Source organism: Ptiloglossa arizonensis, chromosome 5 (genome assembly GCF_051014685.1).
Source record: "Ptiloglossa arizonensis isolate GNS036 chromosome 5, iyPtiAriz1_principal, whole genome shotgun sequence".
NCBI classification, from domain to species: Eukaryota; Metazoa; Arthropoda; class Insecta; order Hymenoptera; family Colletidae; genus Ptiloglossa; species Ptiloglossa arizonensis.
Genome location: NC_135052.1, coordinates 9293308 through 9315707, shown reverse-complemented (window position 1 = coordinate 9315707; position 22400 = coordinate 9293308). Strand labels below are relative to the sequence as shown.

At 37.7% G+C, this 22400-nt stretch overlaps 1 protein-coding gene across 4 annotated transcripts in view; it reads right to left on the bottom strand.

Annotated features, from left to right (window-relative positions):
- Positions 1-2026: 2026 nt before the first annotated feature.
- LOC143146742 (echinoderm microtubule-associated protein-like 2) overlaps positions 2027-22400 on the bottom strand; it is a 61259-nt gene continuing 40885 nt past the window's right edge. For all 4 annotated transcript variants that reach the window (XM_076311330.1, XM_076311329.1, XM_076311331.1 and 1 more), the window contains 11 exons: positions 15817-16122; positions 14881-14953; positions 14552-14758; positions 13492-13729; positions 12582-12739; positions 11924-12181; positions 11509-11646; positions 10988-11104; positions 9086-9173; positions 8357-8583; positions 2027-6883 (listed from right to left, as the gene is read on the bottom strand). In XM_076311330.1, coding sequence (XP_076167445.1) covers positions 6755-6883; positions 8357-8583; positions 9086-9173; positions 10988-11104; positions 11509-11646; positions 11924-12181; positions 12582-12739; positions 13492-13729; positions 14552-14758; positions 14881-14953; positions 15817-16122 — 1939 coding nt within the window. In that variant the 3' untranslated portion in view covers positions 2027-6754. The remainder of the gene's footprint in view (positions 6884-8356; positions 8584-9085; positions 9174-10987; positions 11105-11508; positions 11647-11923; positions 12182-12581; positions 12740-13491; positions 13730-14551; positions 14759-14880; positions 14954-15816; positions 16123-22400) is intronic.

Genomic DNA, 22400 nt, shown 5'->3' with positions numbered 1-22400 from the left:
TTACGTAAAATTTCCACTCAAATTATCAATTCGAACGAGGTATTAAATAGAGGATATTAGGTAGGATCTATCCGCTTAAATTCCTATTCTCCCTGTTTTTAATTTAGCTTGAACGTATACCTTTGATTTATACACTTAAATATATATCACATGAATTTGCATAATTTCTATAACGATGTCCAATGAATATTGTATGATACGTTAATCGCGTTCCACTGAAATATGTTTCAAAAGGAAAATTGATGAGACAAGCGTTGAGCTAAAGAATCGAGTTTGGTAAAAACACATTAATTCTCGCACACGCGATTATAAGCTGTTCGTTATATAATTCCCTTGTGATTTTTCAAATGTCTCGTCTAACTGGTGCGGAGGTCGATTTATGAAAAAATTATAGATCGAAATGCTTACGTCAGTCGTAAATTATACACAGATTGCGAAATAAAAAAAAATAAATAAATTCTATTCCTGAACGATAGATCTGCTTGAATCGAAGGAAAGAAGAATGTATTTTTTACGAAGAAAGCGGATAACAAATTAATTACACCGACATAATCAATCACATTTGACATCGTTTTCGATATCTCTCTACTATAAACAAAATGTCTCTACTCGTACAACGACAACAACAACAATAATAATATTCAAATATTTATCATCTTTATTCGTACCTCGAGTTCTGCTCGCTATATACTTTCCATGTACTGTTACCAAAGATCCTTTACCCGTACGATAATACCCAATAAAATACTTATTACCATTATTTTTATCTCGATTTCCGTTCACTGTGTATTCTCTGTATACTATTAGCAAAAGGTTTTTACTCGAATAATAATAATAAAATATAGTCGTTTGATTGTCCGAACATCCTGTCCGCAGACTATGTAATTCGGATAATCGAGGCTCTACTGTATCAACTCGCCTCGGTCAACCGACTCGTTTTCAGGCAAAAGCCAGCGGATGATACCGATTCAGACGTTCGTAAAAGAGATGACGGCAAAAAGCGGCAATATTTCAGTCAGGAAATTAGGAGGCTCAGGGCCGCGAATGGCGATAGCGCATTAATCATCGCGAGAAGAGATCGCCTGAGGCTACTTTACGAGCGGGATGCTATCGAGATAGAGAATTTGATACGCGCCTCGGGACATGCTTTCATTCCGACACAACCTTGACCATTTTTGTCTCATTTCTTGACCTTCGATGTAACGAATCAATGGATTAACGTCGCTTTCACAGTTTTCGATTTAAAAATGAAAAAAAAAAAAAAAAAGAAAAAACCAACTATTCCAACGCGTGCAACTGAATCAGGAAATGCACGAAGGTCGGCCCGATCGTTTCTAGGCAACGATGCACTTTTACGTTGGACGGAATTCTGGTAACTACCTCGATACGATCTGCGAAATAAATAATGATAAATTGTACACGTGCTCGCTCGTGAATTCAATAATAAAGAATGTATCGAAGAAGCGTGTTTAATTGCGTCTCGGGACCGTCTTCAAGGTTTATGAAAACATATTCAGAGGACAAAGATTGTAAAACAATCGTATAAATTTATCGTCTCAAGTTTTCCTCTTATACTTTACAGCGTGAAAAAAATAATTCGATACAATGGAAACAAAAGAAATAATTTGTAAACAAATACGAAATAATATTTCTTATACAACTTTCCATTAATATTGATTTCTATGTTTCCTTTTTGCTCTCTGTCGAGTTTGTACACATTTTGATATTATCGATAGTATTGACATCTCGAGAACTATTCATTTCAGGATTTGTTTCCAAGTACTTCATCCTTTCACAGGAACCTGAACGTCCAATTCGAGAAAATGCTCTCGATCTTCAAACATCATCGATATCATCACCTACGAATCGATCGTTGTTTGCTACGAAATGTTCTCCCTCGAAAATATTTTCATCTCCGAGAAACTACTTCGTATCCTTTCGAATATCAAAAGCAACTCGATCGATCGTTCTGTAGAAAAATCATCTCGCGTACGGTGTGATCGTTCAACGGTGAAAGAAAAAGAACTGTCGGTAAAGACGATTTATTAAACATTAAAGATACATATACGCACAGACGTCCATCGGCGTGACATAAATAAAATATATAGATATATGTATATATCTTACATAATGACGATGAGTGAAAATAGACTGATTATCCTTGCTTTGTTGGACTTTGGTAAAATAGTTCGTACCAAAAAAAAAAAAAAAGGAAAAGATAATATATACGAGACGCCAAAGGAAATTCTGATTGGGCAATTGTGATTCTTACCGTATTTACACTTCCCGATCGGTATACAAGTCGACAGCTTGTATATCCTTCTTTCGCACCTTAATCTACGACCGACTACTTTTATATTGGCTACTCATTGTCGGTAAATCAGCTGCGAATACTTTCTTCGGGTCGATTCTGTTCTAATTCCTCCGAGGTGATTATTTTTGCAATTCGTTCTCTCGATGCGTCTCGGCTCGGGTCGGTTCCGTTTCGTTTTACGCGTGTCTATTGCGTGTCTCGTAAATTCTTGTTAAATTGAGCTCCGGTGATCGCTTGTAAAATAAACGCGACAGCTCACTTTCGTTAGTTCGCGGAATAGGAAGGAACGCGTTCGAGGTTTGATCCCGCACGGATAAGTGAATTATCACTCGTATCGAGAAGAGGGAAATTCGTTGAAGTCACCGCGAGTGTAACGCGATTTAATGCTTCCGTGATCGTGCACGCCGACGAAGAAAGTAAATCCGAAGAACGTAATTACACGTCTGATGCTTTTTCACGAATATTTCATTGCGAAAGCGTGCTGGAAGTTACGGTTGACAATGGTCGACAAAGTAGTTGCGCGCCATTGATAATTGAAAGAGGATGACTGTACAGGAATATGGGCGAGCGTAGGCTCGCAACGTTTACGTACGAAACGACGTAATAGTACGTCGGTGGTTTAGAAAGTGTACCCGCTCGATGTAAGTTTATTTCTTGGGTTTAGGCGAGTTCGTTAAATAATTCGTTAAAATTGCATCGAAAATTCGTTACATTTAAGGAGGTCAGAGAAAACTGAACGTTCGAGTGAAATGACAAATTTTTTCAGACGTTTTCCAAATATTAAACCGTGCAGAACGTCTGTGCGAAACACAGCTTGTAACGTAATAATGATAAATTATCGTTTTAAAAGATTTTCGAGTTTTGAATTTTGTACACTCTGCCAAAAAGTTCAAGGTACTTTATCAATTGCATACACGAGTGATGTTGACTTTAGATCGGAAAAGATTATCGATCGTTGATTAGTTCGGTAATAGTTACAATAATTTTGTTATATTCGAGGAAAATGTGTTTTATAAACTGGCAGTAGAATCGACAATTTATTACGTAGGGAAATTTGTCGGTATCTAGTTAATCATTACGGTTGGATTTTTAGAGCATTGCATTTGTATTACTTTATCCACGTTGGGGAAAAATATTTCATTCGATTAGATTTCCATACCTTTCGCAAAATCGAATCGAATGTAGTTAAGCCATCGAAAGCGAACGAATTGCAAATGTTAAAGGCTGGAGCGATTGTTTCTCCGAGCAAGTTTGGAGGAATCGATTAATCCTTCTTTAAGTTAACCGTTTAGAATCCTATCACATTTCTTATATACTAACTATTAAACGAAGCCTGATTATGAAACCGTGCGATGTATTCAGGCAAACTGATCGAGTTTCGTTTAATAATCAAGTCGAATCAACGGATTCGGTTCTATAAGCATACCCGTCGATTTCCATATTATGCTACGTACTTCCTATTGGACGGCATTTTACGGTACGGACTTTTTTCTCCATCCATTACCAAAAACTCGGTTCTCGTTGATCTCATCGAGGAACTATGGCAGGTATCCTCCATTCGAACTTCAAATCTTTAAGGATTCCGGTCGATGAGATTGGATGCAAAAAAATGCATACGATTTTAATTTGAAAATTCGTAGAAAACGAATAGATTTTAATAGATCGTTGATGGTTGGACATCCGGAACAACATTTCCTCGGAATACAAATTTCACGGAGATTTAAATCTTCGAAGGTTTTCGGTTTTCATTCTCGTTTTCACTCTTTCGTTAAATTATATTTATTCCGTGCCAATATTTCGTTCGATTCTCCAATTACTTGTGTTTCTGTCTCTTTTCTGTCCTTTTTGGGAAACCTTTTCATTTCCGTACAGTCGATCGTCGAATGCATTTCTTTAGCAACCAGTTCGACAAATTTTCGAGTCTTCTTTGAGATGCTCCGAGTTTCTTCGATCGAGACCAGACACTACTCTCCTCGAGCGAACTCGAGGCTACGTTGTCCTCGAAATGAGATTCTTCGGAGTTTTCGGTAGCCCCGTGACAAATTCGACTATTCTATCGTTCAACATCCAAATTGAAGTATATCGTTACGTACTTACACACACGTGTCAGAGTTGGGCAAACTGTTACTTATATACGAGTACGCGAGAATCGTATCCAACTTCGCAAGTTAGAATACAATTATAATCGAATTAGTAGCATTGCGTTCAAACGAATGGTAACCGTTAATTAATTTCTCAATGCGTCCACTCGGTACACTGCACACTTCGCTGTTCCAAAATAAATAAATTATGTACGATCGTACCAACAATTTGGCACAAGTTTCTTTAATAAATTTTATAAATAACGCACGAAACACATCCGAAGGTTAATTCTGTGAACACTGTTACTTTATATTGAATCGAAATTAAACTTATTACTTCTAAATATTCAAAATAATTTTTACCTCACTGGTAGTAATTTAATCGCTCGATCTTCGCAAGGAAAATTAATCATCGCAAGTATTGGCGAAGTAAATGAAAATGAATAACAACAGCTCGCGATTGTTTGTTAAAATTAACAAAGTTTCTGCGAAAGCACCTTCGTTCTCCTTCGAAAGAAGTTCATGTATAGTTCTCCTCTTAAGTTCCTTTTCAATCTGTTCAAATACTCGAGCTCGTTTGCGTCTCGCTCCATTTTGTACAAATCTACAAATCTCTCCCGATTTCCTCGTACTCCTCCATCGTCCTCGAAAATTCGTTTCGTTCGATTTACAAAAAATTCGTACGACTAAGGCCCAACTCTGATCGAACTACAGTAGCATAGAATACATCCGTGAATCTTTACGAACAACGTAGGAGCCGTTTACGGGCCATGGGCGAGAAACTCGTCGCCACGAGTGTCCCCGAGTGGCTTGAAATTAACGAACAAGACGAAACAACGAAGATAATGTGGCTATTGAACACGCACCGAAACGTTCCACGAACACGAGTAATTGGAACGATGTTGGAACGATCGGTCGACGATCGTGCACCACGATCGTTCGCGAGAATCGTGCAAACTAATTACCTTGGTGTTGATTATGCGAAAATCTTGCCTCTAGTGCGCGTCGTGTGTGTTCACACAGGAAAGAACCACGAGTGTGTGTCGTGGGTGATTATCGGACGAGAAACAAGAAAAAGAGACACTCACGGGAAATCTGTAAAGTCGGCGAACAAACACCCCGACATTCGAAAAATAGTCGTGAATATGTGGTGTATGCAAAAGACACTTTGTTATGCGTTATCGATAAACACTGAATTACAGTTCACATCGTTCGATTTGCATCGAACGAGCTCTCCGGGATGTTTCGATTTTTTTTTTTTCTTCGACGACGTCGCGTTCGTCGTTGCGGCGATCCTTTTGTAAATGAATAATTTTCAGTCGTTTATTCGCAAAGGACACTTATACGGTGAAATTAACGAACAATTTCTCTTAATTGTACTCCTACCATTCGTCTTTTCCCGATCCGTGGATATTCACAGCGGCCAAGTAACTCTCGGATTCTCGTTCTTTGGATTACCGATCCTGGTAAAATTCGAAATATTTCCTGCGAATGAAGCTCGTGAAAACGAAGATTCAAACGGAAGTATGCGTTTCGCGTTTTCGTTCGATCGCTACGTTGCTTCCCTTGCGAAGAATTTTTCTTTCACATTCGTCGATTTCCGCGTCGACCACTACGAGGAGAATTATTCTTTCAAACGAGCCAATCGTTCGCGAAGGACACTTTTTTTTTTTTTAAACGAAAGACAACGGAAATCACGACGAATTCATTCGTACGTCGTGGTTAATGTTTGTTAACCGTAACAAAAACATTGTAATTTTGTTAACCAACTACGTTGCTTCCCACGGGAAGAATTTTGCTTTCACATTCGTCGACTTCTACGTCGACTGTTACGCGAATTATTCTTTCTAACGAGCCAATCGTTCGCGAAGGACACTTTTTTTTTTAAACGAAAGACGACAGAAATTACGACGTAATTTATTCCTTCGTAAATTATTCTTTCGTACGTTGTGGTTAATTTTGGTCGATTTCCACCGGAAAAACTAACCTTCCGATTTTCCTAGTAATTGATTCCTAACACGCGGAAATTCGATCACGTGTAACGACCGTTGTTATCTTTTGATTCATCTCGCAGTCACTCGTGAATCAATTACACCGATGCGTATCAACCGTTGGTGATCATCCTGTTCGTTCGTTTCCTCCTTTTTTTTTTTTTGTCTTTAAACGCGTTGACTGTATACTGTTAGAGATTTACTTCGGATCGAAGGTGTCTCACTTCGTTTCTCCAACCTTCGAGCGTCTCGCAGTTACTTCGGAATATATTGCTTCCGCTTCGTTTCGTCCACTTTCCAACCGGTCGACCACGAAGGACATTTCGAATGTAAATCAATTCGACGTGAATGCCACCGATCGAGCGGAATTAGTAATTTACAATCCACTGGAGAACGCTCGTGTCACTTCCGCCGGTGGAAATTAATCGTGTGTCGTCTTGGAGGAACGACACGTTCGTAACGTGACTCGAGTGGCCTCCGTAAGCGTGACAGAGGGACTGAAACAAACAAATTCATTAATTTCGATCACGTTCGCGTTTTTATGTGACAGCGACGACGCTGCTTCAACCCTCCCGCCATGGTTGCACGGAGGATCGAGGACTTGGAAGACCGCGTTTGAATATCCACGTTACATTTACGAGAAAAAGTATACGAACGGCCAAGGTTGCTCCGAAATAGGGTATAATGAACATCATTTTCTCTCGAGGTCGTTGCTCACGAGCAGACTTTGAGGTCAGTTGTGTTTTATTTCTCTCGCACGGGACCATTTTCTTAAACGACACTCGAGGGACGAAGGACAACTTCAATTTAAGTTCCGCGCTTTAATCATCTCCGGTGTACCCGTTGCTTTTTCTTTTTATAGTTATTTTACGATATTGTCGCAGAATATTGAATTTTGAAAATTACAGTGACCGTCTCGAGACGATAGAGTGGGTCGATGCGATATCTTGCAATTATTGAAAATACCAGTGTTTGATTTTTATCGAAGGTCTGTCAATACACCGAGACGCGTGTAGGCAGTATTGCGCAACCTACTGAGAAGATACGTATGTATACAATATCACGTGAAGAGAAAACTTGTCGGTTAAACATTATCGTGTTAATATTGTCGTAATAATGTTTAACCGATCGTGCGAACTACTCGATATCATTGACACAATGTTATTGTTTTAATGACATCGATCGTGCGTGGGTACCTTTGGCAAGGATATTATGATAATTAAAGTGGCATGAGCCTCGAACGACCTTGAGTACGAGATGTCTCGTTGATTGACTAATCTCTAGGCTGACCTAACCTAATTACGTGACTGCAAGAGAATCTCATTCTTCTCTGTGTCTTTCGACCAGGAGTACGTCGTAAAAACGTAATTGAAGATAATTTTTTGCAGCCCATTGAACCATACTTGACCTCAGCTACGACGACAACAAATATATATGTATATATAATTACATTTAAAAATAAATGGCCTTGAAATTTCGCGAAAAATGACCTCGAGGAATATTCTTCTCCCATCGCTAAATTTGTTTCTTCGGACAGTATTACCTCATCGTTCTGAATAGTATTTTCATATATAAATAAAAAGCAGAGATATTTGAGTGTTCCTCTTTAAATGGACAACCTTCTACGTTAATGCTATTTATATATACAAATCACGAAACATTAAATAAGAGAAACAACGTACAGAAAGTGGGCAATTCTAGGCCAAGAAAGTTATATCGGTTATTTTTTATCCACGGCAGAAGAAATTTCTTATCTGGATACAAATGTTGAGTAACGAAAGATACGCAATTTTTGTTCGTTTAACGAAAATTGGAATATAAATTATAATTTCACATCGAACGAAAAGCTTATTTCGAAAACTTATCACGATGTTTTCATTCGTCGTGTATCATTCGAATTTGTCTAATTCTGATCCACGGAGCTAAATAGAAATTTGTTCGCTGTTTAAATAACGCGAACTCTGAATTACCTTCGGCTGGCAAGCTGGGTAGGAGAACATCTTGACTTTTCCAAAATCATCCCCAGTTGCCAGAAGTTTCGAGTCGCTGCTACGAGAGCAATTATTAATGTCTGTGCCATCTGCACCTTCCGGCCATATTCCAATTGTTTCGAAGGAAATGATGCACGTATGAGTCGCCCATTCTGTGTCCCTCAACGTGGAGGGTTGTGGAATTTGACGACAAACTCCAGGATTCCCTAAATTTTCAAAAACAAGTAATTAAAAAAATATTATTTCAAACAGCACTTTGATTCGAGCATCTTTGTTTCATTGTAACGTTTTCCACTCAATGTGAGAATCATCTTCGATAACTTATTTGAAGAAAAAACCGACAAAATCAGTGCAAAATAAGCAGCTGATAAATATATCCTTCTTTTGTATCGTTTTTGTTAACTTTTGTATCACAATATGTAGAATATGCTCCTCACGTTGAGTGAAAAACATGATAATAAAATGAAGATGCTCAAACCAATGTGTTCTGTAAAGTAGGTATCATTTTTCAAATACAAACATGAATCATTATTATTTTAAAAAAGAGTATTATATGGATATTCTATGTAACATGTTCTGTAGTATTAATATTAGATCTGATAAGCACTGTTATATTTTATCGTTGATAAAAAAAATGGGACACATTGTTTAAGAAATTAGCTCCAGTCTTGTTATTTTTTACTCGTTAAGATCTGTTAATTTACTTACAATATAACAGCTCATAGTCTCCGCTGTTGCTACGTAAGTACTGTCCGTCCGTTGACCAATCCATATGAGTTATAAAACTCGAATGACCCTGAAATACGTTTTAACATTTAGATAAAGGAAAATTGCTCTTTCGCAACTACACGCGCGTTTCTTTCGCTATTTAGCTAAATTTATCTCTGTGTCTCGAAAAAAAAGAGAAATTACACATGTACGTGACTTTTTTCGAGGCAACCGGATTTTAATGAGTCTGCAGCCACCGCCATGAAAAGAGTGTCAATATTTTGTGCAAACAATGTCTACCGTGCGTGCTCATGGCAAGCAATCATTAAACAAAAATGTCAGCCCATATGTATATGCTATGAATAACTATGACAATATTGCATCATTATCAGAGACAGTATATCGTTGATGTAATGAATACATTTGAAAAATTATTATTACTTCTTTTATGATACCTCATATTATATTAGAATTTGATTATTGAATAGTTGTTACGGTATTATGTAACATAATTAAAAATATTCATAATTAAAAGCTTCGTATTAGTATAGAGAGAAGTTGGTGACAGTACGTTATTCACTGCATTCTCGAACATGTAATTCATTGCATTCGATTTTTGAAAATGTATTCAATACAATTGTTGCTAATCTTAAACAACTATTACACTAACTAAAAACTATCGATACAACGAGGTCGTTTAAAAACACTATTTTGTGCAGAGTTATGCAAATATATGTGTCGTGTGTTTCGAAACTATTGTAAGAAGATACCGAATGCAAAGGATTGAAAAATTTTCGGCGATTTTTAAAATGAATATTTTTGAACTGTTATCACAATAACATTGAATAATAACATTTCATTGCGCGACATAGTGTCTCCTTTTCATTTTTGAGCAACCAAAAACGTATGTCTTACTCTACGTCTTCGTATCCGCTTCGGCTAGAAATGAAGAAAAGGAATGTGAGAGATATTTGCGAGTTTGATTACTTTATACTAAGCAATATTGAACATTTAATTTCGAATTATCGTGATTATTATTTTAATTCTCTTATATTTTACCATACACCGAATAACGTGTCCGAAATTTAATATCAATATGTCATATAGTAATGATCCTTTTTTAGATAAATTGATTCGATAAACAACAATTTTCTTTTTAAGATAAGATTAACAATATGATTAATAAAACAATACAATGCATTTGTCCCTAGTCACATTTAACACTTCCATAATCGACCGATTGAAAGTGGTCTATAAATTGATTTTTGATTAGCAAATGCATAGCATTAAAAAATGTATAGCAATTAAATCCAAATTCATTGAAAAATGGATCACTTTCATACGATGCAATAATTACGTATGTTGCAGCATGCTTGTAAGTACATCGTTTTTTTTTTTCACTTTTATAAACGTTAATAAAAATGACATTGAAAGATATGGACATCGATGATTAAACACCACAAGTTATAATATGATACATACAAGCAAATTGTACAGCGAAACTGCATATTGAATAATTCGATATTGATATGCATTACCAAACACAAGCAACATTGTGTTTTGTATATTTTATTTACGCAGAGTGCAATAGAATTCGTTACACGACCGTGAATATAACGATTTCTTTTAAACTATTTGGACACTGCATACATAATTTCGTTCACATTGAATTATATTATATAATAAAAAAGAAATCGATTTTCGTAATAAATAAATATTCGTGTAATTTAACTGTCTACACGATTTCAGAAATTTCAATATCGAGTTGCCTTAAACTTGTGTAGAGAATATAAAAACAATTTGTGAAAATTGTGTTCTATTTTCAGTTGCACAATTATTTCAGTAACATTATGTACGAGTGAAATTCGAGATAAAAGTTTGTAATGTTGAAGACAATCTTACCATACAACGTCCAACTCGACTATACTTGGTAGCATCCCCGTTTACTTGATAAATATAAATATAATTATCTCTGGACCCAAGTGCTAATAGCGTACCATCCGGTGAAAATCGCAGTACCTGAAAATGAACCGTAAATTACATACACATAGAAGGTGTATAAATTAATAGGAAACAAACGATATTACTTGTGACAATTGTGAAGGGTTATCTAACCGCATTAAATGTTACAGCGACTGTTAAATTAAGTTATTTAAATCTACGTGAATATCGTTGAAATGAATAGTGACATTAAAAAATATTTTAGATAAGAATTTTAAGGTTCTGTGGGGTGTCTATCAAACATATGTACATCATGACTTCTTTAGAAAAATCTTAAGAATATTCGAAGATTGCAATTTCTCATTAGCAAGTTCATTATAGTCAACAACAGAAAGTATTTGTTTTGGAAAACTTTTCCAAAAATATAATAAGACATACTCCCAAATACAATACGAAGCAAAACTTAAAAATTATCATTATACCTGAATAGGTTCTAATCCATCGCTATGATGAGTGTACAGTTCTCGCGTTTCACTGTCGATTGCTAACCATTTTCCGGATGTGCATCCAACTACCATTACATTACCATCCGGTGAGAACCCGATGCTCTGTGCTTGTTCCTAAATAAGATTCTTTCGTTAGTTTCACATCACTAAGTTTACAAAATTTTGTGAGAAAACGGCAGATACATCTTGGATGAACGAAAGTATAATGTATAATACTAACGTAGAAGAATAACCATTAACGCAGTTTATAAAACGGATTGCATAATTGTTCGAGTCATTGCAGAATACGAATCGAGTTTTTAATGACATTCATATGTAAGTTAACGATTCTGAACCGTGTAAACTGTGTTTCAATAGTTGTTACAATGACGATATAGTAGTTGATACTGACCCCGATGTCTTTGCTCCAGACAACGGTGTGACTAAGACTGTCCCACATTTGCAACAACCTGTCGTGACCAGCTGTTGCAAATTGTGGCAAAGTTGGATGTGCAGCGAGGCCCCAAACCTCTTCAGCGTGCCCTAACATGGCTGGATTGAATCCCATCCCGACATCGCCGACCAGAATGCAATTTCGCGTCGTCCCGATCAACAATTGCGAACCTCTGCCCTCTGCCAGTGTTCGGATTCCTCCGAAGTGGTCTTCGATCTAGAGAATAAAATTTATCATTCACTAGCAGGAAGAATTTTCTCCAAAGTGCAACGACTTGAATTAATTATCAACGATAAATGACAAATTTTAAAGGTAACTTTAATTTTTGTTATCGGTGAAGTATAGGTTTTAAAAATAGGAATTTTTAAAACGAATACAAGTCATCGTATTCGTTATGAAAAATAGTGAAACATTTTTATTGTACAAGGTAATGACGTAACGATGCTTATTATTTAATATTCTTCGAAATAATAATTATTGGTAATACTATATAATTATTCATTTATTAGTAATACTATCGGTAGTGCCATTTGATCAAATATGTAATATTACCGATAATATTAGTATACAAATGATTAAACTCGAATGCAATTATCGAGTATTTTTTGTAACTTACTTGTGCTTCCTCTCCTGTCAGATTTAATGATTCGTCGAAGTACAATATTTTACCGTCTTTGCCACCACCGGTGACAATAAAACCATCTTTCAGAACACAAATGGAGAATATAGATCCTTCGTGAATGTTCCTCACTAATTTCGAAATTGTATTTGTACCTGCGCAGAAATATATTTATTACGCGAATACAATTTACGAAAAGTTTAATGAAACTTCCAACAAAAATCGTGTCGTGTATTTTTATAATGAAACGCAAAGGAAATAGAAAACTGAACTCTTAAATGCTTAGTAAAATCATTAATGCGCATTCGTTGATCTTGAATCAACGCTTTGTGGTCGAAATTATCACAGTGAATCAATCGAAGTATAGTTATACTGTCGCACAGCTAACGCGTATGTTTCAAATTCAAAACAAATAAGAAGACCATCGAAATGAAACGGTAAACTGAATTATATAGTAGTCACTGGTATAACAATAGATACAAACCGATTGATATGTGAGACAACTGTCGAGCAAAACCGGAAGCGATAGAAATCAGACATCACCATAGTTACGATATACGAACAACAAATGCTGATAGTGAACTGTTTTTATTTAAACCGTTTCAATTATTTTCGTTCAGTTTTCAATTCCAAGATACTTACTAACGAGTTTCGATCAACAATATTTCTTGCTACAATTATCTTCCACATTTCTAGAAATCTCGTAAACTAAATTTTTCATTCCGTCAATTCTACAATTACGTATTTATTTTTACTACAGTATTTTCCACCAATTTGAAATACAAGTTTCCAAAGATATTTATCGAAAGTTAAAGCAGATTAAAAATAACACAAAATTGCAGCCAAGTTTTATCTACACGCGATAGGAGAGATTAAAAAAAAAGAAAGAAAGAAAAATTTCTCTTACCTCTGCCCCAAACGATAACGTTACCGTTGCTGTCGCCAGTGAGTACGTCGCCATTTTGATTGAAAGCCACACAGGTAACGTATCTCGGTTTTTCTCTGCTTTCGAAAATGCCCATTCGTTTGTATAACATGCCACCATTATCGAGGGACCAAAAGGACACGTGTCCCTTTCCACAGGACACGATTTGATTCCGTTCCAGCGGATGCCACTCGGCGCATACCACCGTGTCGACGGAGCACTGCAATTAACATTTGTCATTCATTAAATGACTCGGTTCCGTTGACAAACTCCAGTCGCTCGCGTTCAAAATTATTCGCTTATGCATCGGTGTTCATAAACTGTATGTATAAACTGTCTGATAAATTTCTGGATAAACTGTGCTCGTTCTACGTGTAAAAATAAGAAGAAAATATCGTATAAATATTTATCGAATTATTTTTCAAGTGAATCTAATAAGACTCGAAGGGTTAAACGAATAAAAATTCAGGAAACCGAATCTCCACATTGAATCGAATTGCTTCTGGTATTAAGAAAAAGAGAAATTACTTTTTCGTATTTAATTTATATGTGTATTAAATTCTAAACTTTTGATTAAAATTGGATATAGAATACGAACGATGAATACGTAATTCTTAGAAAAATTTACTTCAAGTGTAAAAAATTCTCGAGTCATCCGATCGATTAAATCTTGTTGAAAGTACGTAGATCTCGATGAAAGGAAGAAAAAAAGGTCTTATGCATCGCTGCATTAGGATTAATGGTTCAGTCGCGTTAATGCGGTACAAAGTAAGGATAATTGCATCATTTATTCACGCAAGCTGTATTTATTATTTAAAATGATTGCATGTGTCTTCCACTGATCATTCTATAATACTTCGTATTAAGTATACTACAGATTTATACAACCTTTTGGTGTTCTCCAATACATATTATAATCGTACATTGTAACTTTATCTATTTTAGTACGAAGAATAATCGTCATTGAAACGTTTGATCAGTACTCAAAAATTTGTTATCAAATTTGTACATAGTGGTAACATATTTATCGATTGGTACGTACCTTCGTCTCGGTTACCTTGGTACCTCGTTCTCCTTTTTGCCAATCCCAGATCGATATGTTGTGATCAGAAGTCTCATCGATCGCGCACAAGTAATTTCCACCATCGGCCTTCGAGAACGAGAGACAACAAATCGATCCATCGAATCCTCCGTTACCGATCACGCACAGAGTGGTTAAGCTGACCGAATTCCATATTCTTATGTGAGGCTGAGAACAATTTTTATGTCACAATTTGCGATTAATTTCGTTTCATCGATCGTGATTGTCAGTTTTCGATAAACGGTAACTTTGTAGAGACTTTACTTCGTTAACAAATATTTTTAACGTACCATGGCATCTCGTCTGTCGGTACCGCATACTTGGCCGGTGGCGACCACCAATTTGTTCGGATGAATTGCTATGCTGCAATGTATACAAAGGAATATAAAGACACGTACGAAAAAAATGGTTCACCGTACATGGAGGCAACGATAAATTTTTAGCGTCTGACGTTATGGATAGCCATTTTTAGATTTCCCATTGAGCGACTAAAGTCGATGTATTGTTATTTGAGAACGACTAATTGTTTCGGAGCAATCTTACAGCGTTCGATCGTAGAGCAGTAATTCTGCGATCACGTACGAAAATAATACGAAATCTTACAATGTATTGACAAATGGATCTCGAAAATTGACAGACTACGATCCCTTAAATTGGTAGATAATTTTTATTAAAGCAGGTTAACGAACTCACGGTTCCACGGAGTTCAGCGTTTCTATTATTTCAGGCGATAAAAACTTATCATTACATGATAAACAGAGTGTACCGAAATGCTTTACGAAAGAAAATAACACGTTTCCGTAAAATACTTGACTTTAAATTCGATTAGAAAGAAAACTCGTGTCACAAAATGAATCCCAACCTACTGAACGATCGATGCAACAAGTTAATTTAAAATTCAATAGGATCTCGTTCAATTGGTAATTATTCCGAAACTATCCGAGAACGAAACAAAACCTGAATTGTATCGATCGATATGAAACCGATCGAAAACACTTTCTCCGAATTTTGCTACTTTGTTGCATTCGATCTCCCCTTGTTCACTGCCGTGAGCGAACGATTCCGTGCCAGATAAACGAAAATAATTAACATTCTTTCTGCTCGAAGGTAAAGAAGAAAAAAAAAGAAAAAAAGAAAGCGCGGAACGAGTCGTGAATACCCTGCTATTAGTTCCGCGCAATCATTACGATTGACTGTGCGGATCCGCACGAATTCAATTAACCCACCATTTGATATCGTCCGTATGACCCAAGTAATGCCTTTGATTGTGCTCCTCCATATTGTACAGGACCACCACTGCCGCGACGAAATAAACAATTTCTCCGGTCGGCAGCAGATGCAGATTACTTCGACAGTCCCTGCCTCGGTAACCGTACACCCAGTCCAGTTTCAGTTTGCTCTGGGGTGGTGTGCTCACTTTGTGAAGATCGTAGGACTCCATCAATGGCGTTGGCACATAGAGGAACACGGGTCGTCCCCGTAGGTACATACGAACGGTGCTCTCCTCCTCGTTGTACTGCATGTCTCTGGTGCTGCGAACGACAGAAACATCGTCTGACCCTTTCTCGAGGGAACAACAAACACACCCCGCGAAAATATATTCAAAACGTTGCGGAACGTCGAAACAGCTCGTCGAATACCGATCGAAACGCAAAGGAAAATGGGGTACACAGATGTCCGGATCAAGACCAAACGTAAATGAAATGCTAACCATACCCGAGAAATAAGAACGTCGTCGAATTCCTTACGGGGTACGAAGCTCGATAAGCTCTGAAAAAACTAGCACACGTGTCTCTAATGCGACGACAAATATGTATATACAGGGTATGCTCTAACCGATGGTACAAGTGACATTTTATTCGAATACAAGGCGTGGAACCAACGCGTAGTTGTTCACGAACGTGTCTATGCTATATTTTTAATTTACATTTCAATTTTTATTCAACGAACAACGGATAAAAAGTTCTTCGAAATTTTTACCCGGATGGGAATTTTAACCGTGAGTCTACGAGAGGAAATGAATCGAAATTGTCGAACAATGGAGAACATTTCTTAAGACGATGACGGTATCGAGAGTAATTTAATGAAATAAATTGTTTGAAACTGTTCTCCTTTTGTACCGTCGAATGGAAAAAATTGTTTAACAAAGTTTTTAAAAATAGTCATCTATAAAAGATATTAGATTAAGACCTTGACCTTCGTGTCGCTTGACCACCAGTTACCGGACTCTTTGAACTGAATGTTTAATGGTTGAAAAGATAATGTTACAATATGAATTTCGTAGTGATTTTGTTACAGTAGTAGCAGCAAAGTTAGATACATGTTCAATTTGACGAACATTGGGCACAATAAAGAATATTTTCCAGATACTTATTGCTAGCACTGTACAATTGAAATAGCGTAGGATACAATGCGACATAAAATTTTCAATATAAATGTCGCGATAAAATGTAAACTATTGTCACGACTGGTCGATACTCAGCCGCTCCCTTGGCCGCTACTCTTGCCAAGAAAGTGAAATTGCGTTGAAAGAGAACGTAAACAAGCGAGGGAGAGAGAAAGAGAGAGAAATCGATGGAATAACAAAATGGCATACAGAAAACAAGTCGTATGGTTAAATTGTACGATTATTTGGCAAAACCAAACGTACTATCCACGACAAAGTAACAAAATTAACCTAAGATATAACCGAACCGTTAAACGAACTGAAGGAATTCTTTGCAATAAGTATCGTTCCGTGCGCACCGACAAAAGATCAATACAGAAAACGAAAGAAACTAAAAATTCTCCGCGTGAAAGTACGCACTCTTCATGGAGAAGATTCTCGACGTACTACTATATACAAGTACATCAATCTCAGGCAAGATTAATCAACAATCGACAATTAAATGAAAACGATCGAAAAGATTCCTATTGGCATCTGATTTTCAATATCGTAATTTCTCCGCACAAAGGCACAGATACGTATCTGATATTTCGTTTGTCAACGATACACGTCGAACGATACTTTCAACTCGACGCGTATCTCGCGTTTATCAACTTCCGCGTCCATAACCGTCGGCACAACAATCACTTCGTTTACTTTCAAACACCTGTCGCACAAACGAACCGATATCGCGTACCTCGGCTCCGATATGTCGATACAACTCGGCGATGATGTTGCAACGATTTTGAAAAATCACGGCGCGTTATCGATGGAATTCGCTCCGCTCGCGTAAATATTACGCGCGTCCTGGCTCCGCTCGATTCTATAACTGATCGAAACAGCGGGAACTTGTCGTGACGATGTACTCTCGAAACCGACAAAGAATGACTCACGCGAGCCCGAGCCCGCTTTTATTACTCGACGAACCACAGTTTTGCGCGTTACCACATTACGTCACTTTAACGTTCCTTTTTGCCGCACGTCTGCTCTCCTCGACTGGATTACGATCAAGGACTGTCTACTCTTCGAGACACGATTTACGATTCGCTTGAAAAACCAGCCAGAAACTGGTCGTTTCGCGAAGGGGCCGATATAAACCGTTCGCACTTTTAAATTTTCACCGCCGGGGCGTTTTTTTATCGTTTATGGTGACCGTGACCTTACACTCGGGCGTTAAATCTGGACACCGTGTAAGAAAAACACACCGCGGTTGCGCGACACCTTCGTATCCACGGGTTTACGATTCAATCGTCTCTGTACACGGAATAAATTCGACCTTGTTCTTTGGGTCGAGTCGCTCGACGTACTCGAATTCAACGGTTTGTAAATATTGCATTATAGAGAACACGGAACAAAGTAACACCACGGGGCGGTAGAAACTAACGGTACCGTAAGAGTGATTATTTTTAAGTCACGGATTTAATGTTTAAATTTACTTCTTCGGCGTGGTGTTGCGCGTATACGGTAACGATTCGAAAAACACTGGTGACCTTCGAACGACCTTGACAACTTGTTGGTCGATTTTCTGCATCTTCAATATTTGCGAAGATGCTCGTAATAATTCTGTACACGTTATATTTCTCTGTGCCGATCATCCATCGTGTTTTTCCACAATATTTTTCACCCGATGTGCATTCATTTTTACACTTTCCTCGTTTGTTCTCGTTACTCGTTTCATTCTTCTCTGACGTTTCTTTCCATTTCACGATACGTTAATATATTTGTTCGCCCGCGTTGTCCAACCTGTACGTCTCGAGCGCATTGTTCAACTTTTCTCTCGATTGATTATAAATTAAGCGGGTGCTCTCACCGTGTCTCTTTCTATTGGAAAGTTCATATAGATTTTTGCTACTTTATTTTCACCAGCATTGTTGCCACACCTCTCTCTTCGATTCTTACATCGTAGTACTTGTATTTTTGTTCCATTCTCGAATTTATCGAGATTCCTGATTTCTTAAAGATACCGTTCAATAGCGTACACAATGTTCAAATACCAAGCACGCAGTTACGCGTCTATTTACATCGGATCGCACGATTCTTAGAATCCGTGTTTCCGATAACTTCTCGAAAACTGGCAGTAGAAATTGAAAGTATGTTGTTTATCGCGCATTTCTAAGAGTGTCGTATAAACAAACCTGTGACTGTGTTTACATATTTCGTAGGCTGCTACACAGCACCGCAGGGTAGTTCGAGAAACGGTAGCTCGAGATTCTTGAAATTTTCGGGAATCTCGAAATTTTCGAGACTTCGACCCGACGCGACTATCGAAGATAGAACGATCTTCTCTGTGGGATGTCCACGATATTTGCAGCCTCGATAACACACTTTTGCCAAAAATAACCGACTACGAACACATAGCTTTCCAACAGTTAAATACATCTGAGCACAGTACTGCAACGTATTTTTCGTTCGTGCAAACGTACTAGGTACTAGGGACGTGTTCTCACCTGTTGCGTATCTACGACACATTTTCGTCAATCTCGATTTATATCCCAACCGATATTTACTTATTATAACCGTGGTAATAATTTTCGTGTAAATTCATTTCTCGTGCATTTAAAGGTTAGATGCACGAATGCATCGAATGTTGCGAGTACGCGTTCGAATACCGTGTAGAAAGTTTCGTCGAGAAACAAATCGCTAAAGCGCGACGACAAACGTTCGTCTTGCTCGACTTTTTTTTAAACTTTTCATCGATCGTCGATGATCCACCGGTAACAACGCGCACCAGGAACCCGGGGAATTCACGGTTGTATAACTGCGAGAATCGCAATTCACTTTCTTCGGGAACGCGGGACGGCGCACCTCGTTCCGCGCTAAATGAGCCATTATCCACGCGAGTTTCGTACCCGCTCCACTGATACCGTGTTTTAAAGAAAACGTTCCCTACATTATCGCGCCCCAATCTACAGGATGACAACATTTTGCTCTTTTTATGCACGAGACCGCCCCCTTCGTTTCTCGTGGCGATTTTAACGCGCGGTTTCGCGTGATTCCGTGCAGTTGCACGTCGAATACCGGTTTGCGCTCGTGTCTTCGTTTAACGCGGAATTTAAAATTGCATTCTTTAGCGTCGACCTTTAATCCACCGACGAAGGAAAACAAAGGTGATCCTGTCGTAGAATTCCTCGCTCGTATTTTTCCAATTCTGTAACCATTTCTTTTTCCACGAGGTAAACCCTTCACGGTAGGGAGGGGAATTTTATCGGAGAAACGTTTGTTTAGATTTTTTGTTGTTGCTTCGTGTACGATAAATACAGATAACGAAGTAATTTTTGAATACAAGTAAATATTGTATTTGATTCGATCGGATAACTACTATTGTTACCATTACCCTGGCTATTTGTACGTGAAAATATTTTTAGGAAGTTATTTATACGTTTAAATTGACGTATTATTTCTTTGCTCGAGTTACATTCGAAAGCAAATTTATACCCGTTATCGAACAAAAAATGGACACGTTTTGAATTTTATCGCTTCTTAATCCATCATAATTTGAATCGATGTAGATAATACATTTTTTTTCACGACTTACGAATTTTATTTTACAAATGCTCTTCAAACGGAGTATTGTATTCAATCGGTTACTAGAAATTATTGAAAATATATGGAAAGTTAGATTTAAAAACACTTTATCACAAATAAAACTTGTACTTGGGAAAAGCAACAATGTTATTTTTTCCAATTATTATACGATCGACAGCTTGATTTTTATTTCTACCAAAATGGACACTTTCACCACCTACAAACTATTATTATTATTCACTTTTAGTTTCAACTCTCCCAAAACCAATATACAAATGTCTCTAAAAATCCCTTCTTTAAAGTTGTATTTCACCGACTTTGACCCAACCGACAAGAACATTTAATTCTTCAACGAACGTTACAATAATGAATAATGAAAAAAGAACCATACGTAGATAATTGACAAAACATGTTACACAGTCACGGTTAATAACTTTCGTAACATTGTCGCAATGGCTGGCACCAAAGGTCGAAACGTTGGTTCGGACAAAGTATACTCGTTTCTTCTGTTTCCTTTGAAACGAGGTTTCAAGGTTCAGCGGGGTCTCGAGGGCCCGATTCAGGGTAGTCGGAAAAGCAAGCTGTAAACCGCGCAAGGTTTTCCTTTCACGGCCGAAAAAGAAAGCCGTGTTCACGTTCGTATGCTCCAAATAAGCGTCCGGCATTTAAAATTAAAATAGATCTTTCACGGTGTTGGCGCGGATGCATTATGCATGCACGTGTTCCTCGATTCCATTTTGCGGAGGTGAGTTCATCATACGGCAGGAATCCTGCGCGTCTTCAGCGTCCGCATGCGAGGTCGAATGCCGAAGGTAACTCTTATTATGGTAATTAACGGCATGCTATGCGGCGGTAACACGTATCATGCCGTTTCGAATTCATTGTCAGTACAAGGCACGGTAATTTTGCGCTCAACACGTTTCCTTTCTCCTTCGATCGATTGACGAGTGCTCGTAACAGTATCCGTGTTACTATTTACACGCGATTAGAAAGTAATTCTTTCCCATAAATCGTTTCGTACCGGCCGTTCGCGAAGAACGAAACGAAAATGTGGAATCGGCTCGATCTTCGGGGGTCGATCTTACCCACTTTGGCGGGAATCAAATTGCGAACGTGCTCGTGGTACCGATCGATAGCAATGTTAAAGTCTGATGCAAGCGTACCGTTTTTCTACGAGAATAACAATGTACAGACGTTTCGATGAAAGATGATACACGTTGTACGTGTAAAATAGAAAATATATTTCTTTTTATATTTTTTTTTTTAAGAAATATATTCAAATAGTAATCACGAGACACGTTTGCTCTTCTCGTCAGTTGAGCTGCGCACGAGGGTGGGAAATAGTAAAATAGCGGTAATGGATCAAAAGAAGCGATTACGCGTGCCGGAGAACCACCCCGAGACCCAAGATTGTACGTGTGAGAAAATTATACAGAGTGTGGCGTGCAATTGGGACGATTTGAACCTTCCGTTACGACGACGCTAGGAAAAAGTGGTAACGGATAATGTTCATTAATACAACAAGGTACGCGTTCCTTTGACCCGGCTATTTTTATTCACACGACACATTCGATGTGCAATGTGTTTCCTTTTCAATGGAACTTGTTCCTTTTTTTTTCAGATAGATCGATTCCCCGCGTCGGGCCGCGCATAAAAGTGCCGTATAGGGTGTTCGAAAAATGAATACTTCATGAGATATTTCAATTTCTTGGTAAGACGTATGCTTTATTCATGGGATTTTATTTAGCAAGATGCATTGGCGCATTTACGAAGACGGTGATGTCATAGAAAGCCAGACCTTGTTATATTATACAACATTCTTTTTCTACCATTTTCATTTCGTATACCCCCGACCAACAG